Source organism: Peromyscus leucopus, chromosome 5 (assembly GCF_004664715.2).
Source record: "Peromyscus leucopus breed LL Stock chromosome 5, UCI_PerLeu_2.1, whole genome shotgun sequence".
In the NCBI taxonomy this organism is placed as follows: Eukaryota; Metazoa; Chordata; class Mammalia; order Rodentia; family Cricetidae; genus Peromyscus; species Peromyscus leucopus.
In genome coordinates, this window is record NC_051067.1 from 8,918,476 (window position 1) to 8,937,888 (window position 19,413).

The 19,413-nt window shown below is 51.6% G+C and overlaps 1 protein-coding gene across 2 annotated transcripts; it reads right to left on the bottom strand.

The window, feature by feature from the left end:
• Window positions 1–3,637: 3,637 nt before the first annotated feature.
• Fgfr4 (fibroblast growth factor receptor 4) lies at window positions 3,638–18,189 on the bottom strand. 2 transcript variants are annotated; one of them, XM_028863690.2, is made up of 18 exons: window positions 18,072–18,189; window positions 15,136–15,269; window positions 14,240–14,503; window positions 14,070–14,150; window positions 13,800–13,966; window positions 12,053–12,176; window positions 11,337–11,527; window positions 11,082–11,220; window positions 10,526–10,719; window positions 10,288–10,433; window positions 10,083–10,204; window positions 6,191–6,301; window positions 5,906–6,096; window positions 5,359–5,481; window positions 5,183–5,253; window positions 4,795–4,932; window positions 4,455–4,560; window positions 3,638–4,333 (listed from the first exon to the last, which is right to left on the bottom strand). In XM_028863690.2, the coding sequence occupies exons 2-18, from the start codon at window positions 15,215–15,217 to the stop codon at window positions 4,187–4,189; spliced, it is 2,397 nt and encodes a 798-aa protein (XP_028719523.1). In that variant the 5' UTR covers window positions 15,218–15,269; window positions 18,072–18,189; the 3' UTR covers window positions 3,638–4,186. The 2 variants fall into 2 exon arrangements, with proteins under 2 accessions (XP_028719523.1, XP_037061599.1); XM_037205704.1 differs by lacking the exon at window positions 18,072–18,189 and adding an exon at window positions 17,613–17,895.
• Window positions 18,190–19,413: the final 1,224 nt, after the last annotated feature.

Sequence of the window (19,413 nt, forward strand, 5' to 3'; positions counted from 1 at the left end):
GTTGTCCGTCTGTCCCTCTCAGCAGAGTCTGCCAGCGGCCTTCTGGAGAGAAACCCAGTGCTGTTCACAGACTTGGAAGCTGCTCAGAACCGGGACAGACGAAGGGGCCAGGCCCCAGCTGTTGCCATGCTGCGCAGAGCTGGCTGGGGAGGGCAGGCTTGATGGACCAGCAAAGCTTGCACAGGGGAATTAGCAGCATCTGTCTCCTGACACGGGACGTCAGGAATGTGAAACAGTCCCAGCAACTGTGTGCCTGCCAGGGACACTGGCAGGGAGGGGCACGGGCCAGGCAGTCCAGTCCCCCCTGAACCCCAGAAACCACCAGGCCGCAGCTGTTCCTATCACTCAGAGCAACCTGGTTCTGGGCTCCAATATTCACAGGGCCTTCTGAGAACTGGGGGTATCAGTCCAGCTATTTTATGGAACCCCGTTTTTTGTTTTGTTTTGTCTTTGCAGTACTAGTAATCAAATCCAAGTCCTTTTTGTTTGTTCCTTGTTTTGTTTTTGTTTTTGCTACAAGGCCTTGCTCTAACCTTGGTTTGTCTGGGTCTCATTATGTAGACCAGGCTGGCCCCAAACTCACAGAGATTTGTCTACCTCAGCATTCCAGTTGTTGGGAACAGACATGTGCCGTCATGTCTTTGGTTTTAGTCTTTTTGGTCTGCTTTGTTTTTAGTCTTTTTCTTTTTATCTTTTTTTTATTATTTTTTTCTTTTTTCTTTCTTTCTTTTTCTTTTTAAAGACTAGGTCTCCTCTTGTAGCTCAGGCTGGCCTGTAACTCACTCTGTATGCCAGGGTGGCCTCAAATCTTCTTGCCTCAGCCATCCCAGTGCTTGGATTACAGGCACAAACCCACCATTCCTTACTTTATTCTTTTTTGAGTCACAGTCTGCCTTTGTACCCCAGTCTGGCCTCACTCCAGCTGATGCTCCTGAATCACTTCTTTCCTTTTCTTGTCTGAGGCCGTCTCAGTATGTCTGTCCTCTCCTGGACCCCAGAAGCTACCAAGCAGCTGTTCCTATGACTCTGAGCAGTCTGGTTCTGGGCTCCAGTATTCACAGGGCCTGCTGAGAATCCGGGGTGTCAGTCCAGCTCTTTCATGGAACCCCATATGTATATCAGGCTGATTTTAAACTCCTAATTTTAAAAAAAGGTTTATTTTATTTTTAGTTGTGTGTCTGTGTGTGGGTATGTGCACCTGCATGCAGGTACCAGCAGAGACCAGAAGAGGCCACCAGAGCCCCTAGAACTAGAGATGGTTGTAAGCTGGGAATAGGGGATGCTGGGAACTGAATTCAGGTCTTCTGCAAGAACTGTGGGTGATCTTGCTGCTGAGCCATGTCTCCAGATCCTCCAACTCGTCCGCTTGCATGCATGTGTGCAAGTGTGTGTCTGTGTCTTTTTTTTTTTTTTTTTTTTTTTGCTTTGTCTTGGGTTTTTTGTTGTTGTTGTTTTGTTTTGTTTTGTTTTGTTTTTTGAAACAGACAGGGTTTCTCCATATAGCCCTGGCTGTCCAGGAACAGGCTGACCTTGAACTCAGAGATCTGCCCACCTCTGCCTACTGAGTGCTGGGACTAAAGGTGTGTGATATCACTGCCTGGTATCCTTCCAACTCTTGAATTTGAGAGATTATCCTTGCTTCAGTCTCCCTAGTAGCTTGAACAGGAGGTGTTAATACTACACCAGACACACCCCTTGGTTTTACCACCTTTGAAGAGGAAGCATAGTCTATGTGTGGTACAGCTGCACTTAGGAGACAGTTGGGTGATCCAGGACTAGCAATGGGCCAAGAGTAGAACCGTGGACAATGGGGCTTTTGATGTGCATCTCTTCTCGGTCCTTATACCTGATTCCAACTTCCTAGTCTTTTCTTGACCCAGGTAAATCCAAAGAATCTGCTTCCAGAAGTGACTTGTCTGGACTGGTAATGGACTTAGCTCTGACTAGTAGTCTCTAATGGGAGACTGAGTTTGGAACCAGGTCTCAGTTCTAAAGTTTGGCGTCATTGATGACCGTGTATGGTGCTTACACAGAAAATCTGAGGTCCCAGGGAACCGTGTAGGAAGGATAAGAGCTAGAGCTGCTTTGGGTTGCTGCCTCTGGAGCTACCTGCAGAAGAATAGAGAACAGAAGTGGGACTGGAGGCCTTGACTGGTTTGGGGGTGTGGAGACCGTGCAAGAGCCCAGTTCCCAGGAAAATTACGGCATGACTTGTGTGGAGTCCAGACCAGCCTTTCACCAAGCTTAAGTATTTCCATCTTTGTTCATCCCCCCAGTCCAGGAAGGCAGGACAGGAGCACTCCACTTATCGTGGTGAAGACAGTGGCCACCAGAGCAGTGACAGTGTTGGCCTGGGTCCCTCAGTGCGGTGCTGCAAATAGCAGAATTTGAACCCTCACTCTGAGTCCAGTGCTCTTTGCATCCCACTAAAGAATTCAGTTCTGGATGGAAAGGAGTAATCAGGGAGAATTTGTGGTTTTTTTTTTTTTTTTTTTTTTTTTTTTGGTGTCCCCTCTAGGATGAGGTGTTCTGGATGAGGTGCAGTGTGGGATGTAGTGAGCCAGAAAGGGTATGGATGTAGCCCAGAACAATGAAGAGAAGCCATTCCCTTCATGAACCATGGCTGTCTTCCAGGGTGGCTCTTAGTAAACAAGCCATCCTTAAATCCTTTTACTTGTAGGAGTGTTTTGCCTGCATGCATGTGTCTGTGTACCTAGTGCCCATGGAAGTCAGAAGAGGGTGTTGGCTGCCTAGAACTGGAGTTACAAAAGGTTGTGGTGGGTGCTGGGAGTCAAACCTGGGTCCTCAGGAAGAGCAACAAATGCTCTAAAATGACAAGCCACCTCTTCAGCTCCATTCTCAAGTTCTTACACTAGTCCCCGGAAGCCTAAATACATTTTCAGCCATCTTCCGAGAGAGCTCATTGGAACCAGGCAGCAGAGCACCAGGCGTGGCCTGGGATTTCTGGCCTTCCCATGGCCCACCCTAAAGTTCAGGGTTAGGGAGTCCAGGAGGTTTCCAGGCTCAGAGCTCTGGGGAGCCAGTCTCTCTGAGAGGAGGGACTGAGAACAGGGTTGCGACGCCTCCTGGGAGGATCGTGCAAGCAGGGACAGCTGCCGCTTAGCCAGGCAGCAAGCAGCTGCTGCCTGGGAGACAGGCCAGGGCAAGGCCGGCGGGCACGGCCCCCACAAGCCCTGAGCCTGAGCTGGCAGATCCAGATCGTGGGAGCAGGCAGTGGCTGGAGGCTGGATTTCAGGTTTTCATGCTGGGTTAACGGTCAGTTTGGTTAATGCTGAGCAGATGGGGGAGGGGGCACCAGCTCCCTAGAGGACAGCTGTGGGCCAAACATGCATACATGCACATGTAGAGGATACAAGGGCCTGCCTTACAGATGGTGCAGTGTGGGTCATCTGCCCATGAACACTCACTCACACCACACAAGGATGGTTCTGGAAGGATGGGTGGACAGTGGCAGAGGTGCATGTCTGCTTCTGGGTCTGCCGTAGCGCAGCTGGAGGTGGAGGCCAGCCGAAGGCCTGGCACACAGCCCTCGGTCTGTCACCCAGACAGAACTCCCAGCATGGGGAGTCTTCCCACCCTACGCCCTGCCCCTCAGGGGAGACACCAGGCACACAGATTTATTTCAAAAAATAATTTATAAAATGCCATCTTCTGTGTTTTCCATAGGCTTCTAGTCTCTCAGGGACACCAGAGCTGATGCTCCTTCCACCAAGATCCTGGACAAGCAATAGGGGTGAGGCTTGGGGGCTGAGGTCAAGGAGGTCCATCGGCCTCTAACCTCTAGGTAGTTTGGAGAAGCAGAAAAGTTTGGGACGAAAGCTTTGCAGCCAGGCCTAGCAAGCCCCTGAGATGGAAGCTGAGTGTCAAGGCCCAGAACACGAAGTCCTAACTCTCAGCTTCTCTGAAGGTAAGTCCAAGACAGGGTCAGGACCCAGAGACTAGAGTTGAACTCTGGGTTGGGAGCATGAAGCTAGGGCGGAAGGCCTGAGCTGTGAACCGTAGGAACAAGAATGGGCCTCCCCAAAGCAGGGTCGGAGGATCCGGGACAGCAGTGGCCTCAAGTCAGAGGCCTGGTGCTGCGGACGTCAGATGTTGCGTCAGGTTGCAGTTGAGCTAGGAGGCCCGCGGCCACTGACCTACCAGCCCGTACAACATCGCTCCCCGATCACGTCTGCACCCCAGGGAAAGGGAAGGGGCTTGGCTGGAGTGGCAAAGGGTCGTGGCTGAAAACAGAGTCGCTGGAGGAGCAGGTGCTGCTGGCATCCCCACTGGAGGGAGAGTAGGGTCCAAAGGTCAGGCGGAGGTCAAGGTACTGTAAAGAACAAAGCTGGTCAGCTTCCAGTCTCTGGGACAGGATGCTCCACGTTTATGTCTCTAGGCCAAGGGAGCGGGGAGGGGGTGGGAAGGAGGTCTGGGGCAGGAGTGGGCAGTACCTCTTCAGAGACAGCCAGCAGGACCTTGTCTAGTGCCTCCACCAGCTGCTTAAAGGTCGGCCTCTGAGAGGGCGCTGCATGCCAGCACTCCCTCATCAGCCCGTACCTGGGAATGAGTCAAAGAAGTTTACGTCCAGGGCAAAGCCAGCACTGTGGGCCCCCTGGGCCTGGGACAAGCAGGGCCATCCAATGAGAGAGCAGACCCAGGGCAAGGAGAGCCACGGAGAGGAAGAGGAAAGTCAGTGAGTCGGGTGCTGCGCTATGGCCAAGGCTAAACCCTGAGGCCAAAGCCAGGGCAGGGGAGGAGGTCTGGAAAGTGGGCAAGGGAGGGTGTCCTTACAACTCTGGGGGGCAGTTTGGGGGCCGGTCCATCCTGTGTCCCTCTCGGAGCAGTGAGAACAGTTCTTCCACTGGGATGCCAGGGTATGGGGAGCCCCCAAGGGTGAAGATTTCCCACAGCAGGATCCCAAAGGACCACCTGGAGGCAGAACTGGGGCTCAGCAGGGCCCAGCTTCCTTCCTCTTGGAGGCTGTGGCAGGGCTATTGCAGTCATGATCCACCCTTGGGGATAGGGAGGGGCGCTCATTTCTTTTGGAGTCTGGTCCCACACAAGCCCCAGACCTAGTCAGAGGAACTTCTAGGGTCTTGTGACTTTGGCAAGTGCCTTGCCCTTTTAGAGGGGAGAGACGAGGACAGCTGATGTCTGAGATCCCAGTTCCCAGACTCACACATCACTCTGGTGTGTGTACACACGGTCAAACAAGGCCTCAGGAGCCATCCACTTGACTGGCAGGCGGCCCTGAGGAGGGAGGCAGAGAGGATGGTGTTGAGTTGCATAGCACCTGTACCTTCCATACCAGGCCCCGCCCCGCCCACCCCCGTGCATCTCTGCTCTGCCCCTCACATTGCTGGTTTTCTTATAGTAGTCAATATGGTGAACACCGCGGGCCAGCCCAAAGTCAGCAATCTTCATCACATCGTCCTCTGTCACCAGCACATTTCGGGCAGCCAGGTCTCGGTGGATGCACTAAGAAGAGGGCAGAGACTTAGGTATCTCAGGACACATGTCTGGGAGCTCTGCTCATCATTTCACAGTAAGCCCAGGGGCTAGTCATTCACCCCCGGAACAGATGAGAAGTGGAATGGGCAAAGGCCTGGGCGGAATCCCCAGCACCAGGAACAACAGAAAGATGTTCAGAGCCCACACCTGCACCGAGGCTTCGTCTGCCTTGCCATGGGTTAGAGAATAGGTGAGAGAGAATAGGGCCATGCAGTGTCACACACGGGCACATGCGGTGTTAGCTGCATACGAGTGGGAGCGGAGCAAAGGCTAGACCAGTGAACAGGCAGAGAAGGAGCAGCTGAGGACACTGAGTGCCCCCAGCATGGCAGTGTGGAGAAGGAGGAGTTAGAGTGGTCCAGAGCACACCACAACTGTCTCTTGTCCACACCTTCCGAGACTCCAGATACTGCATGCCTCGGGCCACCTGGTAGGCACAGGAGACCAGGGCCGGGAAGGAGAGTGGCCCATCACTGCTCCGAGGCCCATCAGGGCTGAGGTCAGGGCCTGGGGGGCGCCGGGCACGGAGGAATTCCCGAAGGTTTCCCTTGGCAGCACATTCCACAATCACATACAGGGGCCCTACAGGGGTAGGCATGGGCCAGGGGGTGGGAAGGCTGACAAGACTGTGTCTCTGCATCCCAACTGCCCGTCTGGATCCTGGACCCTGCCCTACCTTCCTGTGTGCAGACACCCAGCAGGTTGATGATGTTCTTATGTCGTCCAATTAGCTTCATCACCTCCATCTCAGATACCAGGTCTGCCAAATCCTTGTCGGAGGCATTGTCTGCAAAGTCAACAGCTGGAGTGAGGAAGCTGCCCTTCACCTCTACAAGCACAGCATAGAGTGGGGGTAGGTCAAGGAACACTGGTCCAAGGCTTGGGTGGATCTGGACTGAAACCTGCTGGGCTGTATGCCTCAAAAGAAGCCTTTTAGGGCTAGGGATGTAGCTCAGTTTGTAGAGTGCTTGCCTAGCAAGAAGCCCTGCATTCAGTCTGCACCACAACATAAAACTAGGCATGGCAGAGCTCACTTCTGATCATAGCACTTGGTAAATACGAAGCTAACCTGAGCTACATGAGACAAAACAAAAAACCCAACAACCTCAAAACAGTGTGTGTGTGTGTGTGTGTGTGTGTGTGTGTGTGTGTGTGTGTGTGTGTGTGTAAAGAAGAGGTCATGAATTTGAAAGGGAGTGGGAAGCATGAGAAGATTTGGAAGGAGGATAGAGTGGGGTAGAAATGATGTAAACACAGTATTCATGTATGAAATTCTCCAAAAAAAATGCTTAAAAATAATTCCAGGCCAAGTTGGTGGTTCACACCTTTAATCTTTCATGAGTTTGAGACCAGTTTGAGATGAGCTTAATCTACATATTGAGCTCTAGGACAGCCAGGACCATATATAGAGACCTACCTCAAAAAAAAAAAAAAAAAAAAGAAAGAAAGAAAAGAAAAAGAAATCCTATTTATTTATTAAAGGTAGTGTTTCTCTTTGTAGCCCTGACTGTCCCTGAACTAGCTCTGTAGCCCAGGCTGGCTTCGAACTCAGAGATTTGCCTGCCTCAACCTCCTAACTGCTGGGATTAAAGACATGTGTCACTATGCCTGGCCTACATCATTCCTTTAATGGTCATGTGGACCTGGGGTCAGATCTCCGGCACCCACATAAAAGCTGGGTACAGCAGCACAGCAGCCTCGGCCCTGACGAGGTACGGGGGTGGAGGCCATGGTGGCCAGAGGGCCAGCTTGTGCAGCTGAAACGGCAAGCCCCAGGTTCAGCAAGAGTCTGTGTCTCCAAACCTAAGGTGGTGAGTAATGGAGGAAGACAGCTGGTGCTGCACACCTACACCTGTACCCACACACACACACACCTACACCTGTACCCACACACGCACACACCTACACCTGTACCCACACACGCATACACCTACACCTGTACCCACACACGCATACACCTACACCTGTACCCACACACGCATACACCTACACCTGTACCCACACACGCATACACCTACACCTGTACCCACACACGCATACACCTACACCTGTACCCACACACGCACACACCTACACCTGTACCCACACACGCATACACCTACACCTGTACCCACACACGCATACACCTACACCTGTACCCACACACGCACACACCTACACCTGTACCCACACACGCATACACCTACACCTGTACCCACACACGCATACACTTACACCTGTACCCACACATGCATACACCTACACCTGTACCCACACGCACATACACCTACACCTGTACCCACACACGCATACACCTACACCTGTACCCACACATGCATACACCTACTCACACACTTCACAGAACCTCTCACAAAAGCTGCAAGGATGAAATATGAAAGATCTCTAAAAGCTGACCTTTCTATGATCAGGTCCATGGAGTGAGAAAGAGGCAGGAGCTCCCAGCAGGAAGAAAGCCATGCTAACTAGTCCTTGGGTGAGGTAACAGCTCCTAGGAAGTGCCCCGAGGTCTTGTTATCATATGAGAAGACTTCTGTGACTTCCCTTGAGAAGACAGAGCTAAGGACCAGAGACTAGGCCCCCAAGGCTGACCAAAAGCCTTGGGACAAAGACATAATTCTTATCCCAGCCACACATCAATATAAAGAAGCCTGTTTCACAATCACCACCTCCCAGAAAGTGCCAGCTGGCTCCAGCTGTGCAGAGTGGAGGGAGAGCGGCAGGCGGGAGGGAGGGAGAGCAGCAGGCCGGAGGGAGGGAGGGAGGGAGGGAGGGAGGGAGGGAGGGAGGGAGGGAGGGAAGGAGCATCACAGCGGCTGGGCTGTTCTTCTGAAGGTGCCTGTGGACAGCAGCAACAGGTTCTAATGGGGGCCAGCAAGACGGCTAGGACCAAATGGTATAATGTTAAACAGCAAGAGATTGAGTAAGCATGATAGGATTTACACAGAACAAAACAATAAGCCAGGTGGTGGTGGTGCATGGCTTTGATCCCAGCACTCTAGAGGTAGAGGCAGGTGGATCTCTGTGAACTCAAGGCCAGCCTTGACTACAGAGCTAGTTCCAGGACAGCAAAGGCTACACACACAAAACAAACAAAAAACTGTCTCAAAAAACAACCACCAAAAAACAAATAATAAATACATAAAAGAAAACACGAAGAAGCTGACAAGGTGGCCTGAGCACAAGCCTGGTAACAGAGTTTGATCCCTGAAAGTGACTCCCGTAAGCTGTTTTCTGACAGCCACATGCACAGGATGGTATGTGCTCACACATGCCCACACTTACACACATACTACACACAGAAGGCAACAATAATTGCCTGAAGTTCCAGCACTTGGGAGGCAGAGGCAAGTGGATCTCTGTGAGTTCAAGTCCAGCCTGGTCTATATAGGCCAACCAGGACTGTACAGTATGACCCTGTCTAAAAATAATAATAAACTTCTAAAAATAAAAGCAACTGGGTGGTGATGGCATATACCTTTAATCCCAGCACTCGGGAGACAGAGGCAGGTGGATTTCTGTGAGTTCAAGGTCAGCCTGGTCTACAGAGTGAGTTCCAGGACAGGCTCCAAAGCTACAGAGAAACCCTGTCTTGAAAAACCAGGAAAAAAAATTTAAAAATAAAAACAAAAGAGATTCCAATGGACAGATGCTAAGCCACTGCGGGACACTTTGGGGATGTTGCTTGAGGTCTGGGCTTTTTATTTTCCATATCGTTGAAGGTTAGACAAGACATTTAGCCAGCCCTCTTCATATTTTGGGAAAGGGTAAGTTGTCCAGGCTGGACTTGAACTCCAATCTGTATCTTAGGCAGGCCTTGGTTTTACCATCCTATGGTCTTACTTGCCCAAGTGCCTGTGATTACAGCTTGTGCCACTAGACCAAGCTTGAACCCGGGACTTGCATTTTTTTTTTTAAGATTTTGTTTTTACTTGTGTGTGTGTGTGTATGCCATGTGTGTGGGATGTCCGAATCCCTGGAGCTGGAGTTACAGGTGGTGTTGAGTTGTCTGATGTGGGTGATGGGAATTGAACTTGAGCCCTCTGAATGGTTAAGCCATCTCTCCAGCCCCGAGACTGGGACTTTTAAACAGAGAGCTATTCTGTACTAAGATACAGACTTGGAATGGGAGGAATATGTGCTGATGGTATATAGTTTAGTGGTGTAGATAAGGATGAGGCAGAAGGCATGGGTGGATGACAGAGACATGAGGCCAGAGCCCCAGTCACCACAAACGTGGTAAGGATCATTACCCAGTGGTTAAAGTTAACTGAGCTAGCCAGGATGAGACAGGGTCACTATGAGTTCTAGGCCAGGCTAGATTGCAGAGTGACTTCCAGGTCAGCCCAGGCTAGACTGTGACCCAGCGTTAAGCAAACCAATTCCACACCCTGCATCAAGAATTTACTAAGTGCTGTGTCCTAGACATGTCCTATGAACTTCAGCCTGAGAGTCAAGGGATCATTATTCATCCCTATAGAGAGACAAGGAGAAACTGAGGCTCAGAAGTCACTTGCGGGGGCCAGCAGTGGAGTTTGGTGCCAGCATGGCCTGCCCAGGCTGCCACCTACCTTTCAGCATCTTCACCGCCACGGTGCTGGTTTGGTCGGGCTGGGAGGCGTCCATGCCGAAGGCTTCCGCACGAACCACTTGCCCGAAGCAGCCCTCACCCAGGGGCTTTCCGAGCACCAGCCTGGAGATCAAGAAGGCCCATGCCTCAGAGCTGTGGGTACCACTCTTGAGCTGGCATCCCCATCCTGACCCTGCTCAGTGTACCTGTCCCGGGGGAACTCCCAAAGTGGGTCCAGAGGTAGGTCTAGGCTCACAAGGCCCGTGAGCAAGGGAGGGCCGCTGGAGGACAGCCGGACACCTCGCACCAGGGACAAGCTTGATTTGCCAGAGGATCCCGACTCCAAAGAGAACTGCAAAGTGGGAGATTCGTTCTGCCTGCTGGAGTCAGGCTGAGAGCCATTCAGGGTGGGGGCGGGGACGGGGGGGGGCACAGGCACATTACCTGTCGGGCCAAAGGGAAACGGGACAACTTTTGTACGGTGACAGGCTGGCGGGAGTGGTGGCCGTGTGTTGCTTGTCGGTGATATACCCCAGCCAGCATCAGGAGCACAACCAAAGCCAGTGAGCCCGATACGTACAGGATGATGTCTGTGTATCTGGCCTCAGATGTTGCTGTTGTCCACGTGGGGTCCTCCTCTGTTCGCATCATTAGGAGAACATTGACAGAGAAGCTGAGTAGTCGGTGTTTGGAATGACCATCCCTCTCACCCCAGCTTAGGCCCCCATAGCTACCAACACATACAGGGACACATACACTGAAAGAATCACAGTTATGCCAAGTCTTATCTCCCTGAGGGTCACATGGATAGTTATGTAGAATCAAACACATATCCCTGCTGAATTCAGTGAGAAAGCATTTGTCTAACTTGCACAAATGTCCCAAACAAGTAAATAGTGTAGCCCCCCACAGGCCAAGGAAACTGCCTACCCAACAGGCTAAAGCCCACAACAAGCCAGAGAGGATGCCTGTGCTTGTCCCAGGCCCCCCAGGTGCTCACCCGGTAGCACCGTGAGCCATGCTGACTGGTAGGAAAGGCCGATAGAGTTGCCTGCCAGGCAGGTGTACTCTCCTGCATCCTCCGCTGACACATTCCTCAGGTACAGGACCTCTACCTCAGAGCTATTGATGTCTGTTGTCTGAGGTAGTGGATACACTGGGTCACAGGAGGGTCTGGGGCCACACTGTAGCTGGGAGGGTGCTTGGGGACCATCCCACCCCAGTGGGAAAAGGTGGGGCCAGGCAGAAGCCGAACCTTTAGGACTTGCACGTAGGGGAAGCCATCAGCGCCGAAACTGCTGCCGTTGATAACGATGTGCTTCAGCCATTGGATGTGGGGCTGGGCGTCACTGTACACCTTGCACAGCAGCTCCACATCGCTGCCCACCACAGCTGTGGTGTTGGCTGGGAGCCCCGCCTGCAGGATGGGCCGGTGCGGGGACCGCTCTGGGGGCCAGGCCAGGCCGTCAACCCTGACCAGTGGCAGCCACGAAATCACCCAGTTTACCTGCTCCCGGCCACCCTCCCAGTTCAAGGAAAGGACCTCTGGACAGGCAGCTCAGATCTTGTTCATCTTCTGTTTACCCTCCTGCAACTTTTTATGGCTCTACTGCCTTTAGGTCCAGGACAGCTTCTCAGACTCACATTCAAAACTTCCACAGCCTGCCCCTCACTCCCATAAAGGCTGCACCCGTGGCAGATACCTGCCCACTAATGCATTACTTTCTTAAGAACTGAATTCGGCTTGTGCAGTCTGCCTGGATGCCCTTCTCACTTTTCCTTTAGGCAGACTTGCGCTCCTTCAGTCCACAGGCTGCTCTGCTTCCTTCCTTCTGATCCCTGAAGCTATCCGACTCATCTAAAATTAACTCTATCTTGCCTCCAAGATAAGAAAAGATATCCACCCTGAGGGCAGGATGGAACCCAAGATAAGTTAATTCGTTTGTCCTACCCCGCAGACCATCCACTCACCCAGCACGTCCAACAGATAGTTGAAGCGAATGCTGCCCAGAGGGTTCTCCACAAGGCATGTGTATGTGCCACGGTCTGAGGGCACCACACTCTCCATCACCAGGCTCCAGTGTTGGTGGCGCAGCTGGAAGCAGAGGGAGTGTCCACAGGAGACCCCCAGACTCAGGAGAGCCAGGGCAGAGGAAGGATAGAATCTGCCTATGAGGCTCTTCTTAATCTCCCTAGACCCTGGGAGGATCAGGCTAAGGCCAGAGATCCCTAGACAGAGAAGAAGGCTGTAAGAAGTGCTTTAATGGGGCTGGAGGGATTGTTCAGTAGTCAAGAGCACTGGCTGCTCTTGCAGAGGTCCCAGATTTGATTCCTACCACCCACATGGTGGCTCACAACCATCTCTAAGTCCAGTTCCAGGGGATTTGACACTCTTGTCTAGCTTCTGCAGGACATTCATACACACAAAATAAATAAATCCTAAAAAAATAAGTGTCTGAAGACCAGGCATGGTGGTTCACGCCTTTAATCCCAGTACTTGGAAGGCAAAAGCAGGAAGATGTGAATTCAAGGCCCGTCTGGTCTACAAAGTGAATTCCAAGCCAGTCAAGATTACACAGTGAGACCATGTCTCAAACAAACAAACTAATAAAACAAACAACAACAAAAAACCCATCATCTGAACCCAAGTCTTGAGTTTTAGCTGTACCCTACCTAGGTGTGCTTCCTTGTGCTAGACCAGTGGTTCTCAACCTTCCCAATGCTGTGACTCCCCCCCCCAATACAGTTGTGAAGACCCACAGCCACAAATTATTGACATTGCTACTTCATAACTGTAATTTTGATAATGTTATGAATTGTAATGCAAATATCTGATATACAGGCTATCTGATATGCGAACCCTGTGAAAGGGTCGTGACCCACAAGTTGAGAACTATCATGCTAGTCTTTGCCCACTCTGAGTTTGAGGCTCCTCTTTACAGCACAGAGAACAGCCTATAAGTATCAACCTCAAATAAAGCCTATAGCACCTATCAGTCACTCTTCCTTCCCACTTTACAGGAGATGCTACTCAGGAGCCTGGGGTTGGAGACTAGCCTGAACTCTACAGTAAAACCCTGTCTCAAAACCAGCATCATCACCCCGGGTGAGGTGGTGCATGTCATTAGTTCCAGCACCTGGAAGGCAGAGGCAGACAGATCTTTGTGAGTTTGAGGCCAGCCTGGTCTACACAGTGAGTTTCAGGGCAGGTAGAGCTACATAGAGAGACCCTGTCTCAAAACAAAACAAAAACGAAAACAGCATCATCAGGGCTGGAGAGATGGCTCAGTGGTTAGGAGCACTTGCTGCTCTTCTGGAGGACCTGAGTTTGTTTCCCAGCACCTGGTCCGGGCAGCTCACAGTTGCCTGGATAATTCTAGCTCCCAGGGATCCGATGCCCTCTTCTAGTCTCTGTGGACACCAACGCACGTGGTATTTACTCACACATAAATAAAAATAATAAAAATCAATCTTTTGATTTAGCCCCTTCCCCATAAACATCGTCATCGACAATGAGAACTCCACCAGAACACAAAAGGAGTTAGTTGCTGCTAAGGCTGAGAGGGCAAAATTTGTGAGTGGCAGATTGGGAACCTGAGCCAGAGCTGTCCATTGTCTGGGGCTCTGTAATTACCTTCCTCATTAGATATATTGATCTATGTGAGAATCATGAAAAATGAGAATGGAGAAGCAGATGGCCTTGGAAATGGAAACTCACCCGAATGCCTCCAATGCGATTCTCCCCGTGGAAGACCTGTCCATCCTTGAGCCAGTGGATAGTGGGCATGGGGTTGCCTGCAGCTGGACAGCGGAATTTGACAGTGTTCCCAGCAGGCACTGCATGCAGTTTCTTCTCCATGCGTTGGGGGTGTGTCCAGTAGGGTGCTAGAGGGAGAACCCCTAATTAGGAGCCCTGAGGTGACTTCACACAGGTCTCTTCTCAGTGACCAGATGAGTAGTGGGGGAGTCCTTGAGAAGACATACCAACCTTGCTGGGGGTAAACATGCACACTTGAGGAGCCGTTGAGGGTCTTAGGGTCCTCATCGTTATTGATGGAGGTTAAGGAATCTATTCGGGGACAAAGGAAGGCATCTGAAGTCCAAGAGAGAGGGTTTCTCTCCCAAGGCACCCTTAGACTCCCTCTCAGAACCTCTTACCATTCATAATCAAGGTAAGATTGTGTAAGACAGTCATGGAACCGCGTGCCAGGCAGAGGTATTGGCCAGCATCCTCAGGGAGGAAGCTGGCGATCTCCAGACGGCCCCTCCAGCCCCGTACTCGTCCAGCAGATGCTAGACGTCTGCCCTCCTTGTACCAATGACCACCACGCTCATTCCGCCTGCAGCACTGCCGCACAGGCTGCCCCAGGGCCACGGTCAACACCTGCTCCTGCTGCTCCAGGGTCGGGGCTAGGCAGGGCTCTGAGGGCAGATGGGAGAAGTCAGTGATGCTCACAGCTTCATCTGAGGCACCCCCCCCCCCGCACACACACATACAGAGAACATGCCACACACGTGGAACCAAAGATCCTGTGACACATGCTGTTTCCACACACATGACCACATGCTACAAATGCTTTGCATAGGGCCAATGCCACACTTTTTCTGGGAGTTGTCACACACACACTTGGCACACATGCTAGACATGCTACTGCCCCAAATACACACACACACATACACACACAAGGTACATGCTATAGGTGCCATACAGAACACATGCCGCACTTCTGAGGCACACTATGCTGGGTACACACATCACACATGCTGCTTGGACCTCCCAACCAACACACCCAGTGCACAGAACCACACACATATACATACAGCCAAGGGGTTCACCGCTGGCTCTGCAGCCTAGCCCAGGCTCTGTGCCCTCAAGGCTAATTCTTTCTTGTAGACATACAGATAGGAGGGTGCTGCTAAGAGCCAGAGAGGGAATCTCAATGCTCAAGCCCTGCCCTGCTGCCACCTTCTTGGGGCCAGGGCCCGGATCCTCTCCAGCTTTCCTCACCCAGAAGCCCCTTCCCTGCCACCCTCTCCCACCTTAGAGGCCATACCCAGCTCCATTTCCTCAGAGGCCTCAAGGAACAAGGCTGGTGTCCCCAGAAGGATGCTCAATAGGACTAACAGCAGCCACATTTCCTCCCAGCTGTTCTCAGGACCCAGGCCAGACTTCCCACTGACCACCTTCCTGAAACAGGGGGAAAGAGTTCCTGTTACATGCGCTCTCTTTTCTGGGGACGCAGATGGAAAGCAGTCCGCAGCCTCATCCAAACCCCAGTCAGACGGTAGTAGAGCCAAGGCTGAACCCAGGACTGCTGCTGCCAGTGCCCAAGGCCTCCCCACAGGAGGTTCTGCAGGGGAGGGGGTGCTGGACTTCCTGCTTGCCTTGGGTCCTACTGAGACCCTGGCATGTCTTCACAGAAAGGGCAGTTTTAAGGGAAGGAAGCAGAGATGGTGGCATATCTTTTGCTCACTCTCAGTGCACATCATTTATTTTTTGCTGAATAAATGGCTTCATTGCTGAAGAGTTAAAGAAGAAAAGTGCAATCGAATCCAAGGCCAGCCTTCAGCATCTGGACGCTGTCTAACAGGAACCCACTCTTCAGCATTACTGACATTTCCATGTCCAGCTTGGAATCCCTCCAGCGGCTGGGTGCTCTCCTCTAACAAGGCACTGTCCAAATTAAGGACACTCTTCCTCGTTCTGAGCCAGAAATGCATACTGGGGACACCAGTTGGTTTGTACCCTCCCAACTTCATCTTAGACAATGTAGGAGCTTGTTTGGTTTTGCTTATTGTTTTTGCAGAGTTGGGGATTAAACCCAAGACCTCCTTGCATGCTAAGCAAACACTTGCACTGAGCTGAATTCATGTTTAGTTGGTTTTGTAAATAACGCAGATTTTACATGTTTGGTAGTGGCAAACCCAAATCCTGATTCTCAACAAGACCTGTCTTTGTCCCTTTATGGACCGTTATCATCATAGGATTGCTTCAGTGATAAAAGAGACAAACACGGAGGGATGGCATACACAGGGTGATGGTGAGATATGCTCCCCGTCCCCACACTGACTGCACCCTTTGCCAGGCCTTAGCCGCCAGTCATTCTCTGCTTCCAAACGGTTGCCATTAAGTATGATGCACACACTCACCACATCTAGTAACCCTTGTCCAAATGGAGGACCTCTGTTTCCCAAAGGGAAGACCCAGAGCTAAACCTTAACTTGAATGGGGACCACTGTAGTCCCAGGGACATACAGTCTTGCTACCTAGTCCGGGTGGCAGGTCTGTTACCTGTCCAGGTGGCACTAGCATCTTTGGATCAGTTTTCTTTTTCCCCAGGACCTTGCTCATGATGGGCAAGTGCTCTACTACTTGAGCTACATTCCTAACCCCAGAGCATGCTTTTTAAGTATGGAAATCTCTGTGAGTTTGGTTTTTTGTTTGCTGGTTTTGGTTTTTCAAGACAGGGTTTCTCTGCATAACCCTGGCTGTCCTGGAACTCATTTTGTAGACCAGGCTGGACTCAAACTCAGAGATCCACCTGCCTCTGCCTCCCGAGTGCTGGGATTAAAGGCGTGTGCCACCACCGCCTGGCTGCTTTGTGAATTTGTATCACTGCAACTTTAGTGTATGTACAGTCAAAGAAAACAGCATGATTCTTAAAAGTTGCATTCCATATTTTAACAAACTGGGAATGCTGCCCATTAAACCCTCTCTCCTCGGCCCACTGCCCCCTAGAGTCAGGCCATTTAACGGCCTCAATCATTCTTCAATGTATCCCATTCCCCCTGCCTTTACTTAGGCCAGGTCCTGGTTATGTTTTGCTTGGAATCTTGACAAATCTTAGTCCTTAACCTTCTACCTTCCAGCGGGTTTGTTTGTTTGTTTGTTTGTTTGTTTATTTTAGCCATTCACACTATGACCCAGTTTACAGACTCTTGAGGGTTAACTGCAGGCCGTCGCTTTCTTTTTTCTTCATCTTTTTTCTTATTTTGAGACAAGGTCTTACCAAAGTTGATCAGGCAGGCTGGCTTTGAAACTCACTCTGTAAACCAAACAGGCCTTCATACTGTGAGCCTCCTTCCTGCCTCAGCCCGGCTAGTGCCTGTTAAAGCCCATGTGCCAAGCCCAGCTTTTCCAGGCCTCATTTTAAATGCTGGTGTCAATCTTGTTAGTCTCACTGTCTGTCCCTTTAGTTCCTTTAGGAGATGCTAAAGTCCAGCACATTGGTTTTCTTGCCTGTATCATTGTACCCCTCTTGTCTTAGAACCTTGACCTTTCCCTCTCCTCAGTTTGGTCAGCCCATCTGCAAAAGACTCCTACCACACCCTGCGAAGCAGAGAGGGTCTCTCTAGCGCCCCAAGGGGTGGACAGGTCCGAGGAGGGTTTATTCCCATTCCCAGGCTGCCTTGAACTCACAACCACAGAGTCCTTGGTCTGGTCACCGCGGCTGGCCGCTGAAGATCGCTAACAATTGGGGTCAGAGACTATCATCAGACAGCGTTGAGTTCTCCACCCTCCCGCACTCACAGGATGGGGAGCTCTGGGCAAGTGACTGCTCCTCTCCCAACGCTGGTTTCCTCATCTTTATGTCCAGCACACTGCTGGGTACCGGCCCAAGGACGACAGCGCTCTGACTTAAGTGCCTCCACTCCGTCACCCTCAGACAGAGGTGCAAGTCATCGGTCCTCATTTAGTTGCATAGACAGCTGGCCCATGGCCCCCGCCCGGTGGGCAATAAGTAACTAGAACGGTGACCAGGGTGCTCTTTGAACGGAGGGGGACAAAAGGCCCTGTGTGCGCTGCGGGTTACTGATTTACCGCCCCCTCCACCCAACTACTCCCGCCGCGCGGGCGCCAAGGTCCCCAGGGCTGGAGGGGACAGCTCCGGAGCTCTGCGGCCGCTCTCCCCCTGGCGCCCGGGAGCGCAGTGTGGGACTCGGCTCACCCAGAACTGGACTCAGCTCCCAGTGCAGGGGTCCGTCTCACCTGGCTCCTCCGCCGCCTGGTTCCCGCGCCCACGGGTCACGATCCGGGCGGGGCTGGCACGCTCAGCCTCCGGGAGCTCCTCCGCCCTGGCCGAAGAGCCAGGAATGTCCAGGCAACTGCAGCGTGGCGGGGGGCTGCCCACCGCCTGCCCCGCCCACCCCTGGCCCCGCCCCTCCTGGACCAGTTCTGTCCTGAGGGGCGTGGTCCGAGACCGTGCGAATGTCAACCCTGCACCCTAGTCCAGGAGCTCCGGGTGGGACAGGATCGCCCAGGCTCCGATCTGATTCGGCATCTTTTCCTCCAGAGCTCCTAGTTCAACCTCCAAGGTCTAACGTGCTACCTGCTCTACCCTTTGCTCTTCATCAATCTGGAACTCACCAGGCTCCTCTTGTTTTCCGTGCAATCGCAGTACATTAGATAGAGCGATCTCTTGTTCATTGGCTGAGTGACCTTCAGAGAGTATTTAAAATACGTATCTAAGCCGTGCGATGGTGGCACGCATCTTTTATCGCAGCACTTGGAAGGAAGAGGCAGGTGGATCTCTGAGTTCGAGGCCAGCCTGGTCTACAAGAGTGAGGACAGTCAGGGCTACACAGAGAAAGCTTGTCTCAATAAGTAAGTAAATAAACAAACAAACAAACAATAAAAAATAAACAAAATACATATGGGGCCAGTCCTGGTCATCTCAACTATTCAGAGGTTGAGGCAGGATGACTGCCTAAGCTACTTAATAACACCCTGTTTGAAAATAAAAAGAAAAAAAGCAGGGAGCTGGAATTACAGTGGTCGAGCATCTGCCAGAGCATTTGCTGTGTGTGAGGCTCTAGGTTCAAACTCCAGTGTAATAAACAAACAAATGGGGGTTGGGGATTTAGCTCAGTGGTAGAGCTGGGGCCTCAGCTCCAACAAAACAAACAAATGTTGGAATTATCTTTTTTTTTTTTTTTTTTTTTGGTTTTTCGAGACAGGGTTTCTCTGTGTAGTCCTGGCTGTCCTGGAACTCACTCTGTAGACCAGGCTGGCCTCGAACTCACAGAGATCCGCCTGGCTCTGCCTCCCAAGTGCTGGGATTAAAGGCGTGTGCCACCACTGCCCGGCTGGAATTATCTTTTAAAATATGATCTAGTTATTTACTTTATGTGCATTGATGTTTTATTTGCATGTATGTCTGTATGAAGGTGTCCAGCCCCCTGGAACTGGAGTTACAGACAGTCGTGAGCTGCCATGTGGGTGCTGGGAATTGAACCCTGGGTGCTGGGAATTGAACCCCGGTCCTCTGGAAGAGCAGCCAGTGCTCTTAATCATTGAGCCATCTCTCCAGCCCCTCTCCCTTTTATGAACT